The sequence below is a fragment of the Teleopsis dalmanni genome, chromosome 2, assembly GCF_002237135.1.
Source record: "Teleopsis dalmanni isolate 2A chromosome 2, ASM223713v2, whole genome shotgun sequence".
NCBI classification, from domain to species: domain Eukaryota; kingdom Metazoa; phylum Arthropoda; class Insecta; order Diptera; family Diopsidae; genus Teleopsis; species Teleopsis dalmanni.
Window position 1 is genome coordinate 218,850,002 of NC_051847.1, and position 15,453 is coordinate 218,865,454.

The window sequence follows — 15,453 nt, forward strand, 5'->3', positions numbered from 1 at the left end:
AGAAAGAAGTGGAAAATATCAACTTTCAAGAATATTATGATATTACAAATTTCACGGAAGGTCCAAAAATGGATGTAGGAAAATATTCGCCATTAACAGATATAATTTACTCTGTTAGGTTAGCTATTGAAACTACAGTTTTTCAGGCTACGGTCTTAGCTATTATGCAGGCAAGTGGGTTAATTACAACCTGTACCAAGAAGTAATGTAAGGTTGTCATCGTTATTGATTGCAATCAAAACAATTCAATATTTTACCATTAAGTTAAAACTATTAAGAGAATACAGGGAAGAAATTGGTGGGCTAAATTAACTCACGGACTTTACTCTTATATGAGTTCTTAGACATAGGAACAATTAAACATGCCTTGACATTCCTATGAACGTCTGGGAACCGATACATGTTTCTCTAGAAATCGTTAAAGGAGGTACATTTCTTCACTTTCTGCAACAAGTTAACAATTAATGAATGTCACTCACAATATGTAAAAAATTCAAGACCAGGTCAGGGGAACTTATTTACAAGGACCGAGTTCATACTCCAGGCTTATCCTTGTTCGTTTAGGTCACTACTGAATTAGATCACACGCGGAGAAACTACGTCTTCCGTTCAACATTTGGATGATTTTTTAGAGATGTTCTTTCTTGACAGTTTTTTAGACTGTTCATCAGTAAGAAAAATAGATTTCTAAAATATTGTGTGAGACGGAAGGGTACAGTTTTAGTATAATATTTTTTTGTTTTACTTCTTCTCTTCTGATTCAAAAAAAAATTATGTTAACTTATGTAACGAACATTTAAATTATTTACAACTACAATAAGGGGCAAAAAGATTCACGTCCATCCCTCTACACTAAGACCATTGAGTGCTCTTATGAACATAATTCTCTAAACAAAACATTCATTTAATGACATAGCAATATTTTCACTAAACGTGAAATCCATTGACTATGACTCTGTGAATTCGTGTAAACTTGTACAACATCATCGACGCTAATGATTATATGTTATCGTGTTGTAATTTTACACAAAACTCTAATGATGTATGAGGTATATAGAATTTTTGGTAAGTCTGCCATAGTCTGCCAATCTTCTCTACAAGCGAACGAGAGACAGCGAATCATACAAAGAAATAGCCAACAGCTCCAGGTTATATGGCAGATAGATCAAAACAACGGACACTAACTATGCTCATCATCAAGCGTTAACAAGCTCATTTTTCTTAAGTTGACTGCCTAGGAACATGTAAACTTGTGATAATCAGTATTGAGTAGGCAATCATGTTTGTTTGTAGCCAATAATCAAAACATAAATCGATGATGGCGCATCTTGCTCGATTTTACGAAATTCAATCAATACGTGGATGGATGAGTACGGATGCATAAAATTATGACGCTAAAATGATCGTTGCTGCGTTGTAAGATTAGTAACTATTGTAGTTACATTGTTACATACTTTCATACAAATTACTAGTTTCAAAGCGTGAGCAAATGTATTTATGCCCTTTCATTGTCGCTATAAACAAATTGTTTGAATAATAGCCTCAACAAGGGTTAAAAGTTGAAGACTAAAATTAAGAAGAAAATCATGGATACGAAAATGTTAACTCTTCAATATTTTTGTATCACTGGAAAGTTGGTGTAGTGAACTCTCATCGTGAAGATAAATATGAAATATTACATATATGTATGTATTTTCTCCAACACTTCATTTTGATCTATTTTGGATATAAAAAAAAAATCGAAACTGAAAATCCAGTGTGATTATTTTGACTTGCAATTAATATAATTTTAATACTGAGTTTTAAGATTTTGTGAGATTATTTTCAAAATATATCCGCATTTTTACAGAACAGATCCTTTCACTCAAAGTTCATGTGTAAACACCAACATCCTTAAATCGTGAAAATTATATCAAATTATATCAAAATTGCTTCCAATAGTTTTGGTTAATATCAGAAATTATTGTCGGCGCACACACATCGCCTCACATCAAGAAATCCATTACCTTCAAGAACCAGGCGCATTCTCAACTGTGTCGAGTAAAATGATAATAAATAACGCCTCAACACAAGTAAATTATGGTTATTTAAATAAACAATGCACGATTTCTGTAAGGCAAACATGTTATCCTACACTGATGCCGAAATAATGACTGTAACCACAGCAGTGGGGACGCCTTACTCTAAAAGTTTGACAGGTTTTACTCCACTTACGGTGCACTCGTCAGTTTGTTCGTCTGACTCTTTGTTTGTCTACACCAACTGTCAGTCAAACTTGTCAGCTCACTTCAAAATTTACATCGCACTGAGTTGCTTCTGAAGCTTTACTGCAGCTCAGTATGGAACAAAACTTCTCTTGAAAAAAAATTAACTTCAATCATACAATTTTTTGACAATATGGTATAGAGGTAAAATCTAGGATTTACCTTTCAACATTATTTCAGATCTAAACACCAAGATCAGTCGTTCTCATAGATAAGGGCTTCTATTTAAAACACAAATTACATATCTAAAGAGAACTGTATTTAGTGTTAACTTAGGACAAATATTACTAGTGATACTAATCACACCATAAAAACGTTGAATTACACTCCATTTTATAACTGAAGATTTCCGATCATCTCCTTACGTGAACGAAATAAATCATATGCACACAAATAAAAACATTTCTTCGATAACCGTATCAGAAGTTTTCCCGATACCGGTTAACTTTAGATGGCAGAGAATGGCATCTCTTTTGGCGGCAGGTGCAAGAAAGAGACCCATGTTACACCTTGATTGTTCTTTGAATCACAGCATACGGTTGGAAAATGGGACTCCATACTGAATAATGATAATTAAATATTGTTACTCCATCTAAAGTTGGAAAATATTCGTCTACGTCAAACGACACTAATCGAATGCTGCCACTCAACATGCGTATTTTTGAGATTTAATAACATCCATCAAGGGTTCCTTAATCGGGCATTTAGCTTCCTTACTATAAGCGGCACAATCATATAGCAAAAATTACCTGATAACTTGCTTATATATATATATTAGTTCTCGTAGATCCTATGAGAAACAAAGGGCCAAAAATAGGTATACTATAATATTTTTCTAGTTTCATTTTTTGCTTTTGAAGATACCGACATGCAACGCACTAAAGTAACTGTCAAATCATTTAAATCTGTACTGGCTAGCACATTGAACACTTGCAAAGGTGATCCAATCAATTCTCAAGATGATGATTAGAAACACAGTCCAAGATATTAATAAAAGCACTTGTTACAAAAATACATTAAATTTCTAATTAAAAAATGACTAAGATTATAAGGAACCGTGAAATCCGATCGATTTCGAAACTAACAATCCCTTGTATACATTCTTCACAATTTCAGTGTGTGATATATTCTATCGAGACCGCCATATCTAGTTTCAGTTCTTTGCTTTTCATAGAGGGTAGTGGCGTATAATGTACATTATTTGTGTTACTTTATATTGCAATTTATTTCACCATCGACTAGATGATCTTACTCCCTTTCTTTTTTGCTCTCCACAATCACAGGAACCCAATATTTGTGCTTGAGTGAGCTTTAGTATATAGGGCTGCCATTGCAACATTGCCCTTTACAACCAATTGTTTCAAGGTTCATGATCGTCCCGTTATGTGATCGAAATAAGATCTGATATGCATTGGAGACTATTTTCATAAGTCTAAATTTATACCTTCACTTTATTAAGCATGGAGATATTGTTTCTGTGAATAGACCATTGAGTTCTTATTACTTATAGGGCATATATATATAAAGGCAATGAATAGTTACCTACACTTCGTTCCATATTATTGATGTTATTGACATAAGTCAACCAATCAATTCTCAGAATAGCCTGACGAACCATAACCAAATAACTAAATATTTATATAGGAAAGTGAAAAAGATTATAAGTTGTCACACATAATAAACTGTGTTAGTATACCAGTTAGAGGTGCAGTAAGTAAAGCCACTCCAACTTTACATAACTGTATACCATATCTGAGCCTGTTCTAGCTATTTGTTCCAGATCATCGATTAACAAATTTTAATAAAACCTCTGTCTTGATCCATCCTTTTTAAACCAGGGTATTGTACATAAAATATTTACATAAATTTTTTACAATACTATTAAAAATTAAAGCTAAGCAACTCGAACATACATACAATATATGTCAATAGATGGCATTAATCGCCTAAACAATAGAAACGAACAGAAATGGATTTTTTGATCTGGCTTTGGCTTTTAATTATCAATTATCAAAGGTTTCCATATATTATGCATAAAATTAAAAATAAAAATTTATGAACTCTTCACCCAACTATATTCCATTTTTGCTACAAACATGCCGTGGTTATTGCTTCAAAAATTTAGCTCATAATACTTCCTCTTGTCTACATGAGAATATATATTTTTTTTCCTAAGGAGAATCAATAAAAAAGTAAATCAAGAACAAATTACCTAATTTAAAAAAGCGATAAATCTTTGATTGCATTATCTATTAAGCAATCCAAACAGTGAAGCACAGTCTCACGGCTGGTGTGTGTGGAAATTCAGTGTTGTTGATAAGCTGCTGTGCAACAAACGGCGAATGCAACTAATGTGGAGCCACATTTGAAGGCCAGAGAGCAGGCAGCCAACAGACACTGCCAAAGCGCACACAAGTAAGTGAAACCTATTTAGGCTGACGTTTGATCCTCACTCATCAAACGTCAAAGTGAGAAGCTCACAAATTCATTCTGAAGCACGTTGATGATGAAGATCAGATAAGCGCAGATCGTATAACACCGCGCAATGAAGAGTTTGCCGAGCACACATACACTTATGAGCCACCAGCAGCATCCTGTGTATATAAAGTAAATCTCTGCATTATACAAGTACGAGTACGAGTGCGAGTACTAAAATCATTCTTTCTTTTTTTATTCAGACGAGACGAAACGTTGATGTGTTGAGCTTCACCATTCCCGCATTGATCTGCAGCAAGAACGATTTAGCGGGTTATACGTCTAAGTTTGGTTGGTTCTGCAGTGAAAATCATACAACGCGGCGTTTTGTTTATTTTGAAGCTATAATTTAAGCCATAATTGCATGCCAACGGCCAGAATTTGTAACTAAACTGCAAATTAGCAGCCAATTCCACAGCCGATTAATAACCATAATTATTGACTCATGCACGCTGGCTGGGCCAGGATACTGCGCCATACCCGTACACTTTCGGACACGTTGATGATAATAATAATGACGATAATGTTGCCAGTGATAATGAAAATGCAGTATGTGATTATGCAGGCCGGAATTTGCAGTTGGCAGCTGTTTATTGCAGCTCCAGTTCCACTGCTGTAGCTGCAGAATAGCCAGCCAGTCACCCAGTCAGCCAGTCATCCAGTCAGCTCCATGTGATGACTGCGAATTGCGTGGCATGTTTGGTGTAGTATTGAAATTACCTGTAAGAAAACAATCGTGAGACACCGCAAGCTTCATGCATACATCATCCGCTGCGTACCGAGTATATGGTACAAGCATATGATGGAAAGAGTTCCTATTATTGTTGCTGTTGTTATGGAGTTGCTGTTGTTGTTGCAGTTGCAGTTGTTATTGCATCAATTTAAATGGTGCGCGCCTCACGTAATTACCTTAAAGAGATGACATAAAGATTGACTTGACTTCAAATTAGGAATACACATGCGTATACATATATCAGCCTTAATGTATTCATGTTTGTCAGTATGCACAGATTTCCATGGAACCAGTGTTGCAGGCTTTGGTTCTCTTTTCTGATCTCAAAATAAATTTAGGTACGCACGTATTACTGAAAATTCGCCCTAATAGCCACTTAATTAATGAGCGTGATCGTTAATGCGGCTTCCTGCGTGTTCCCAATAATTTACATCATCATTATCTTTTACGGGCTATCATTTTTGGGTAATCATTGTTTTCATGGTATTTTTAGCCAAATTTTATAGTTTAGTCTAATGTGTTGAAATGAGAGTTCATCAAAGCTGAAATAAAGAGAAAGAGAAAAGGTTAACCGCAATTTTAAAACCCTTCATTCACATTATTATAATTCAATCAATTACTTATTTTTTTATTAAAAAGAGTTTGCAATTTTATAAAAATTACAGGCATTTTCAATATAATAATTTTTGTAATTTCATAAACTTTTTTTATTCAAAAAATCAATTTAAATTTTATGCGAAAAAAAACGAGTCCTGAACTCGAAGAGGTTAAGAAATTTGTTGACAGGAATATGGCTCGAAAATTCTGTAAAAAACTCAATCATCTGTCAATTGACTACAAGCCGGAGTTAATTTCTGAAAAGATATAAATGCCAATAAAGTGATAGATATCCAAGGTATGGTTAACATATAAAGGTTTTAATTCTCTATAAATTCGTTGACGATGAAATAATCCTGACTATGGTAAAGTTAAAAAAGGTATAACGCGGCTGCTGGTTTTCCGGCTGAAATGTTCAAAGTTGGTGGCGAAACAAACTATTTACGTCCATATAAAAAGGTGTTAAATAACACTAACAGTTCTGTTAGAAATATTAAAAAGCTTACAGGTTTCTAAGAATCATGAGGTCTTAGGAATATTCCAAATACAAATTATTTGGAAGTATCTGTAGACAATTCACTGTATGACTTTAGCTGGGTAAAACACATCTTCTTAACTCTTAGTCGGTGGTTGATATACTAGCATCCGATCGTTATTTCCAGTCGAAGACATCTCTAAAAGGAAACGATGTAAGTCAGCTATCTATAAAATAAACTTATAAGTATCCATTATTTCTATAGCTTACTCTTTGAATACAAAGAACCCAAACGATCTAGTAAGTTGATGGAATGATATAAGACATCTATCTATAAAGTAAACTTATAATTATCCATTATTTCTATAGTTTACTCTTTGAATATAAGGAACCCAAACGATCTAGTGAGTTTATGGAAACGATATAAGTCATATATTTATGAAATAAACTTATAATTATCCATTATTTCTTTAGTTTACTCTTTAAATATAAAGAACCTAAACGATCTAGTGTGTTGATGGAAACATCATAATACGTTATATGTATAAGGTTTCTTCACTTTTTGTTATACTTATGTTTTTACTCATATCAGATTCATTTTTAACCCTTATAAGATTAAACACGATATTCGTGGCGTCTTCCGATTTTATTATTATTATAGATTGGCCGCACTTCTTTTGGATTAAATTTTCTAAGATCTATCTCTCCATTTGAGAGATTAGTTAGGAAGCTTGGACAATAACCAAGTGTTAAGAATGCATTGAGGTCATTCGAGAGAAAAATTCTACAAAAGTTCTATGGACCCTTATGCATTGGTAAGGAGTATCGATTTAGATGAAACGATGAGCTGCATGAGTTGTACCATTCGCCTCAAATGGTGTTTGATTCAATCTCGCTAGCGAAAAAACGATTAGAGGACATCCGTTAATTTGGTGGAAGCAGCAGATAACCAACAATATAAAGGCACTTGGTACTACCAACTGGCGACAGTAAGTCACTGATCGCGTTAATTTGAGCAAGCTACTGGACGCGGGCAACGACGATTTACGTCTGTGAAGACGTGATGAATTGCAAACTATTTAAGTAAATTACTTAAAATATATTAAAATAAAAATTAATTCCGATTGGATTCTTAATAATAACAGAATAATTTAATATGGGCAAATTAATGCACTTGAGATTACTTGCGATATCATAACACATTACTTTTTGACAGCATTTTTTAACTCTCTATTTAAAAATTTTGTACGAAATTCTTCTAATTCTTCCATTTTTGTAGACAATTAAAACGGAATACCCTCCCATCAAAGCATTTCCCATAATTCCTTCAACCATTTTTTTTGGAATAATTTATTGAAATAATTTGTAACGATAAATCTGACTAAAATATTACCGCTTATCGTGTTTATCGATAAGTTAAATTTTTGATTGTTTTTCAATTTAAATTAATTCTTCATTTTACTTAAATAAATCGCTTTTTAATATCCGATATGAACGTCTCTAGGAATTATTATTATGGTTCATTTATTTAGATAAAATTTTTTATTATTGTTATATATATTTAAATTTGCCGATACTGTCAGTTTTTTATTAAATTATTATTTTACAGATACAGTACAGTATAAACTGTACAGTTTTAGTTATATTGAAAAATAAATAAGGTTATATAAAACATATGAAATGACTATTAAAATAAATAATATACGAATATAACAAAAATAAATTTAAAAAAATAAATTTAATTAATAAATTATTTATATATATTTTTATATATCATACTAAATATATTTTTATGATTATTAGTTTTGTCTAATGCTTCTGGAAATTTTTATTTGTACTACTTTTATGAATCGTGGTGAACTTTATTCACTTGTACTCAAATCATCAATTAATAAATACACCACCATCATTAGTTATTTTACGTACAAAGGAAAAAGTAATGGCAGAGATATAATAAATTTATATCTCTGATTATAGTGCATTATATATATTTTTAAAAAATTTAAAATACGATATAGTAGACTTAAACGAACTGTGTAAATAAATAGAAAATAAAGTGAATTGTGTTTTCAATATTTAAAACACATGTTAACCAATAATACTCAACAATACAACATAATATTGTGGTTTTGTCAGTTAAAAGAAAGAAAAAGCTAATTTAATTTTAAAAACTGTAAGTGTTTTAACTTTAAATTAATGTTTAAATTATGTTTTCTAATTACGAAAAGAACGTATATAGCTTTATTTGCTGCGCATTTTAGTTTTTTTTTCTTTGTTTATCTGCATTGTTTTCTTGCGTTTTAGGAATTTCTTATTTACAATCTTTTTAAATGTTGTGTTGCCACCTTATTGCGTTGAGCCAATGAAGCTACGCATGATTTTTTAAATAAATTTGGGTTAATGGCTATTAACAGAATAATGATCATTATTAATATATTTTCATAATAATAATGATCAGATTTATTTTTAATTTCAGTTATTTTTTTATAATGAAAGGTAAATTGTTATAATTTAAATTGTTTGATCTATACGCTGAGCCATTTACCTGTACTACCTTACCTTTCTAGCATTTATAAATTTATATTTATTTATTTACTTATTTTTTATACTCTGTTTATTAAGAAGGTTGTGTTCTATTGATGGAGGGAGTAGTCGTTTTGTAGAAATATGTACTTACCAATATTGATTTTATTTGCTTTACAGAAATCATAAGTTAAAGTTAAATAATGTTTTATTTTCTTTAGTTTGATTTATAAATAGCATATAATACAGTAAACACTGAATTTGTGTAGAACATAATATTTTCTATTCAAATTTATTAGATATTCAACAATTACTACATTTTATATATGTTAAAATCGACATATATAAAAATATATATATTTCATACAATATAGTATAGAGTAGATTGTGTTAAAATATAAATATAATCTATAATCCTTAAGTTAATTTGATGTTCAAAAATGTTTTTTTTTTTTGTTAATTTTTCAAAATTTAATTGGTTTCAATAATTTATAACAAACATATTTTGAGTAGATATTTATCATTTAATCCAATTTTTATTTTGCACTATATGTACAAAAACAACTCATAAAGCTCATTACTAAACTTTTACCTTTATGCTAACTGTTCTTACTGTCATTTGTATTAAATTAAGCTTGATATATATGTATATAGTATATAATAAAATTAATTTTTTTAATTTTAAATATGTGAACGCTCAGATAATAACAGTTTTCTATTAAATGTATCAGCGTTTACCTCAGAATCTTATATAGTAATTTTCAATATTGCATAATATATTTATTAATTTATTTCAGTTTATTTGTTTATGATATATATTCATGCAAAATTTGTATACGATGTGCCATATTTGTTTATTTGCACGTGATATAGTGTGTCGTTTGCAATGTTTTGTTTATTAATCTGGCAATATATTCCCCATTTTTTAATTCACCACACCTGCAAAACATCAACTTACGTCAATCGCGTTCCTTTTTATGTATTGCTTCGCCTTAAAAATCGTAGTCTCGTTTTTTTGTTTGTGAAAATAATCCTCGAATTCCAGTTTTTACTTTGTTCAATAAGAATTAAATATATTTGAAAAATCATACATATTTTATATTATTGAAATTATTAAAGTGATGCAAAGGAGTCTATTATAGATAAATATAAAAAAAATTAATTGTAAGTCAAAGCAGACTGCAAAGTTGTAGAAAACGATGTAGAAAATTGTTACTCAACTAATTGAAAAAGTCATTGAAGCACCAATACTAGTTTATGGCAAATAATTTTTAAGGGGCGGTGTGCGGAGAAAACCAGTGATGTTACCTTTTTTCAAATACGTTTTCAGCTGATTTGACAAAATAATGGAAAAAGTGACGCAGCTGGAATTTTAAAAATAATTTATTTAATTAGCGTTTGAAAATCGGATACTTATTGAATTATCTGTTTTTAGCACTAAAACAAGAGGAAATTTCTGAATTTTATTTTTGAGAGTTGGTTGACGCTGGTTTAAGCGAATGAACGCCTTCATGTCGTGATAAGAACACAATCCGCGCTTGACCCCAGACCTAAATTCCTCTTTTATTAATTAAAAGATTATTGATAGGGAAATTATTTGTATTCTCTAATTTGGCTGGAAATAAATTTGTAAATATGCTGGTACTAATACACTAAGCGTAAGGCTTCTTGGTTTTCAGTAAATATTAGTTTACAAAGACCTTCATTGTTATTAAATATTTAATAAAAAAAAAAAATTTATATATTTATTAGCTTACAAACTGTCGACTTTTCAGACTTTTGATAATAATTTTTGATGATTCAGTGACATTTTGTTTATATTTACTCTTTGTTGTTTTTATTTTGTTGAACTGATCACTTCATGACTCACTGGTTGATTGGTCATGTAGTTTTATCAAACTTAAAAATTAATTGACAATTACACTTCTTCCGTTTTACTCTGTTTATATAACAAAACAACGGGATTAAAGGTTTACATTAATATTTACGAAAAACAAACTTCATTTCAGTTTTGCATTAGAATTGGAATTATAAATCTTTCCATTTATAAATAAACAAAAATCTTAACTATGTCGACACGCAAGAAGTCTTTGCTTAAAGTCATCATACTGGGAGATAGTAGCGTTGGCAAGACATCGCTAATGAATCAATATGTAAATAAACGCTTCTCAAATCAATACAAAGCCACAATTGGTGCTGATTTCTGTACAAAAGAAGTTGTTGTCGATGACCGAGTGGTGACAATGCAAGTAAGTCTATACATCCCCTAATAAAATATTGCTTAAAGTAACGTTTAACATGTTTGGAACTTTTTAGATATGGGACACTGCTGGTCAGGAACGCTTCCAGTCATTAGGTGTTGCCTTCTACAGAGGTGCAGATTGTTGTGTACTTGTTTATGATGTTACGGCACCAAACTCATTCAAAAATCTCGACTCATGGCGTGACGAATTCTTGATACAAGCAAGTCCAAGAGACCCTGAACATTTTCCATTTGTTGTTCTTGGAAATAAATTGGATTTAGATAATCGTCAAGTAAGTAAAGCCAAACGAATATATTATCAATTTTTTTAATAGTCAGTATCTTATCTTAACAGAAATTTTGGATATTTTTGTTTTTGCAGCTTTTGTTATATGCAAAACAACAGAGAATGCAAACAAAAGCGTTTTAAATGAAATATATAATTAAATAATTTATTATATTTTAAAAGTTTCTTAGAAAACTAAAACAATTTTTTATTGTGCAATTTTACTGCACAATTAAATTTGAACTTTGCATTATCAAATTAATTTCCTGAAGTCAGAAACAAGCTTAGTCTCTATTTGTAAAGTTCAAAAAATATTAAAAACTGTTTTCATGATTTTACTGTCTGTATTTTAATAAATTATTTCAGTTTATTAAAGCTATCTGGTTTCTGGTATCTGGAATATTCACAATGTTAGTGTTGTAAATTCCATATCTGTACCAATGGGTTACAAGCAAGATATGACAACGTATATATGTATTTTTTTTTAAAAACTTTCCTTCAATAGTTTAATTATAATTAAACATAATTTAACCTGAACCGGCTCAGTTATATCGGACCATTGAATCATTGAACCACATCAGAAATATAGGCGGTATAAAACATATAAAGTTAGTCCGATATATCTGTCAATGTGTTGCAAACTGACTGTATCTTTTGTTAATAATATATGACACAAATTATTTGTTTAAACAGACAAAATACGTGCAGATCTAAACTTGATTTTAAAAACAAAAATTTTAATTTCATAACTCAGCATTTGCTCTTCATGTTAGTATTAATAACATAACTATTTTTAAATAAAGTTAACATCATTGTGCTAATCATTAATGGCACATATTCCCAATTATACAGTTCGAAGAGCTGATACTGATTTGTACAAAATATGTATCATTAATTCCAATTAATATGTCTAATTAATCGTTATTTTTGAAGGAGTTAATAGTTCATGTTTTTTTTTCTATACTTAAATAATAATTGTTGTGGTCAATTTCATTTAAATAATTTTTATTATAACCTTTTGTAGTAGAAATTTCTATATTTAGCGTACACCATCATTATCAATGCTTATCTGATCTCCATGACGTCACCCAATTGTTGTCCTGCCGTAATGCACGTATTAAATATACTGATTACTAAACTATGTCTCATTGAAAGGGCCAACTCGACCTAGACTAGTTCCTACTAAACCGCATACACCCCCTTGTACATCTTTTATCCAAACAACCCTTCCTCTCATTCTTAACTAATTGATTATAACAACATATTTATTTATGACGCAATCTGTTGAATGATTAGTTAAAAATTGATTATTTATAACAACTCATATGTATTAGTTAAATAATAGCTTTGATTAATCCCAAAAAAATAGTGAAATATGCATGAACTCCAAATGTGATTTGACTATTGATTTTCAATTGAATTACACAAATTTTTTATAGTTTTTATAATTTATTACATTTTTTTTTATAATTCTTTCTATTTCTTCTTTGTTTTTTTTTATTATTGTTTTGTTTATTTATTGCTTTTTTTATTATTGTATTTTTTTATTTGTTTTTTATATTAGTTTGCCTGTAACCTTACAGATGTCTTTCTAGTTATCAAGTTTTCTACCTTCTTGAGTAAATTTAAGTTTAAGGTAGTAAATTTAAATTTACGTTTAATCATAAGAATTATACTTATGTTAGCTTGCCACTCCAAACCTTGTGCACCAAAACTCACTTATATACAAATAATGGCTTATTGTAGTACCACGAATGAGACGCTGACCATACGCCAGGCCTAAAGGACCACCAGAGATAGAATTTACAAAAGTCTGAGGCACGAACAACAACTTTTGTACTATTGGATTTCGTATAATTAGACTTCAGTCGGAGCTGTTGTTGTGACCTGCTCGGATCTGCTTATAGGGATTTCCCTTTGGGAGGTGAGGAACGGGACTAGGTCGTTGTGATTGACGAGTGGCTCCGGATTGTAAACCCGACCATTTTTTGAAACTCTTAAGAGTCATCAGCTACGATGGCTTTTCTTTCCTTTTCTTTGAATTGAAGTTTATTAATTTATATGTAACTCTATTTTTTTATTTCCTAATCCACTCTCCTTTACCATGATCAGAGTAGTCTGCTTCGATTGAAACCGATACTCCTTACTTTGCTCTTTTTTTTTTCTAAATATTAAGACTAAATATACAGTAATGACTACAAAACCTTCCACCTGTTAATATATTTTTACAATTTTTGTTTTTATTTTTAGGTTTCAACAAGGAGAGCGCAACAATGGTGTCAGTCAAAGAATGATATACCTTATTTTGAAACATCAGCGAAGGAAGGTATAAATGTGGAATTAGCCTTTCAAACTATTGCTAAGAATGCACTCGCTCAGGAAGCTGAGGTGAGTAATACTTACTCATTGTTTTCAATTGAATATTTCATATATATAAATAAATTACTTATATTTAAAGGTTGAACTTTATAATGAATTTCCTGATCAAATTCGCCTTAATGCTGATAGGAATAATCGCCCTGGAAACGTTGATAGCTGCCAATGCTAATGAAATAGGTGACAGTGGAAAACTTTTAAAGAACAAATAACGAATATGCAATCACGTTTAGATCAGAGTAGGTATCTTAAAGCCAGAAGCCAGGAAAGAATATTGAGAACAACAAATATAATGGCGCCGAAAATAACATAAACACAATTAAATAAATACGTATACATAAATAATTATTATACATATTACGAAATACAATATATAAATATAATAGAACTTATCTTAAGTAAAAACATCAAAAAAGAAAAAATAACAAAAAAATTTAAAATAACAAAGCTGAGCTACAAAATATTAAATTTGAAAAATGAGAAAAACAAAAGCAAACAGCAAAAAATTAGCAAACTTTTTCAATATTTTTGAAAATTTTTATTGAAATTTAGCATAAAATTAAACTAATTAATTTTACTTTAATTATAACGCGATATTTGATAAAAACATATACATGTACATGATGTAATGTTTATTGCTGAACAGTTTTCCTATTTTCATGCTCTTGTGCCGCCCGTGCCGAATCTTTGGTTATTGTTAATTAAAATTTATTTACATTAAATGAGAAAGAAAATAAATAATTGTACATGCACTTTTATTCAAATTGAAAACCTTGTGATTGTGATGTTTTTACAATTTGCTCTTAATTCTTATATTTTTATTTCTATCATTTATTCTATATTTCTTAATTGATTAAATAGTAAATAATTAATAAAAAAAAAATTGGAAAAGTAATGCTAAACGTAGACAAATAATAATAAAAATTGTATTGAATTTTTAATTTTAATATTCTTTATTTTTTAAAAAAAATTTTGTTGCTGCAGTATATAAATATTTTTATTAATTTGTAAAATATAAAATAAAAAAAATTTATAGAAATTTATAATTAAGCTATTGATAATAATTACATTTTTGAAATAAAATAATAATACAAAAATTAATATTTTTAATATTGTCTTGTGAAAAGAAGTTTGTAGTTCGGATTAATCTTTATTAGTTTTATATTATAATCATATTATAAATGCAGCTCATATCATCACATCCATAAAACCACAAATGGAATTAATACCCCAAAAAACAATCAATTAATCACTGTATACAACGATCCATATATTTGTATGATAAAGATATACCTTTTCATTCTTCGGGGTTATAGTGATGTGGTTTTCAAACGATCTCGACTACTTATCATCACTCTGAAAGAAATACAAATCACACCTAACCAGATCAGTTATTACAAATTAATCTTGATATGTGCCTTAATGCTGCTTTATACCTTATTAAATCGTTCCTTATCACATCAAATCTCACTATTCATGCTC

General features: G+C 29.9%; 1 protein-coding gene across 2 annotated transcripts; it reads left to right on the forward strand.

The window, feature by feature from the left end:
* Nucleotides 1-8,455: 8,455 nt before the first annotated feature.
* LOC119683008 (ras-related protein rab7-like) lies at nt 8,456-14,259 on the forward strand. Of its 2 annotated transcripts, none has more exons than XM_038096600.1 (5): nt 8,456-8,717; nt 11,077-11,316; nt 11,384-11,602; nt 13,846-13,983; nt 14,054-14,259. In XM_038096600.1, exons 2-5 carry the CDS (start codon nt 11,137-11,139, stop codon nt 14,141-14,143), a joined length of 627 nt encoding a protein of 208 aa, XP_037952528.1. In that variant the 5' UTR covers nt 8,456-8,717; nt 11,077-11,136; the 3' UTR covers nt 14,144-14,259. The 2 variants fall into 2 exon arrangements, with proteins under 2 accessions (XP_037952528.1, XP_037952529.1); XM_038096601.1 differs by lacking the exon at nt 8,456-8,717 and adding an exon at nt 10,049-10,231.
* The last annotated feature ends 1,194 nt before the right edge of the window (nt 14,260-15,453 follow it).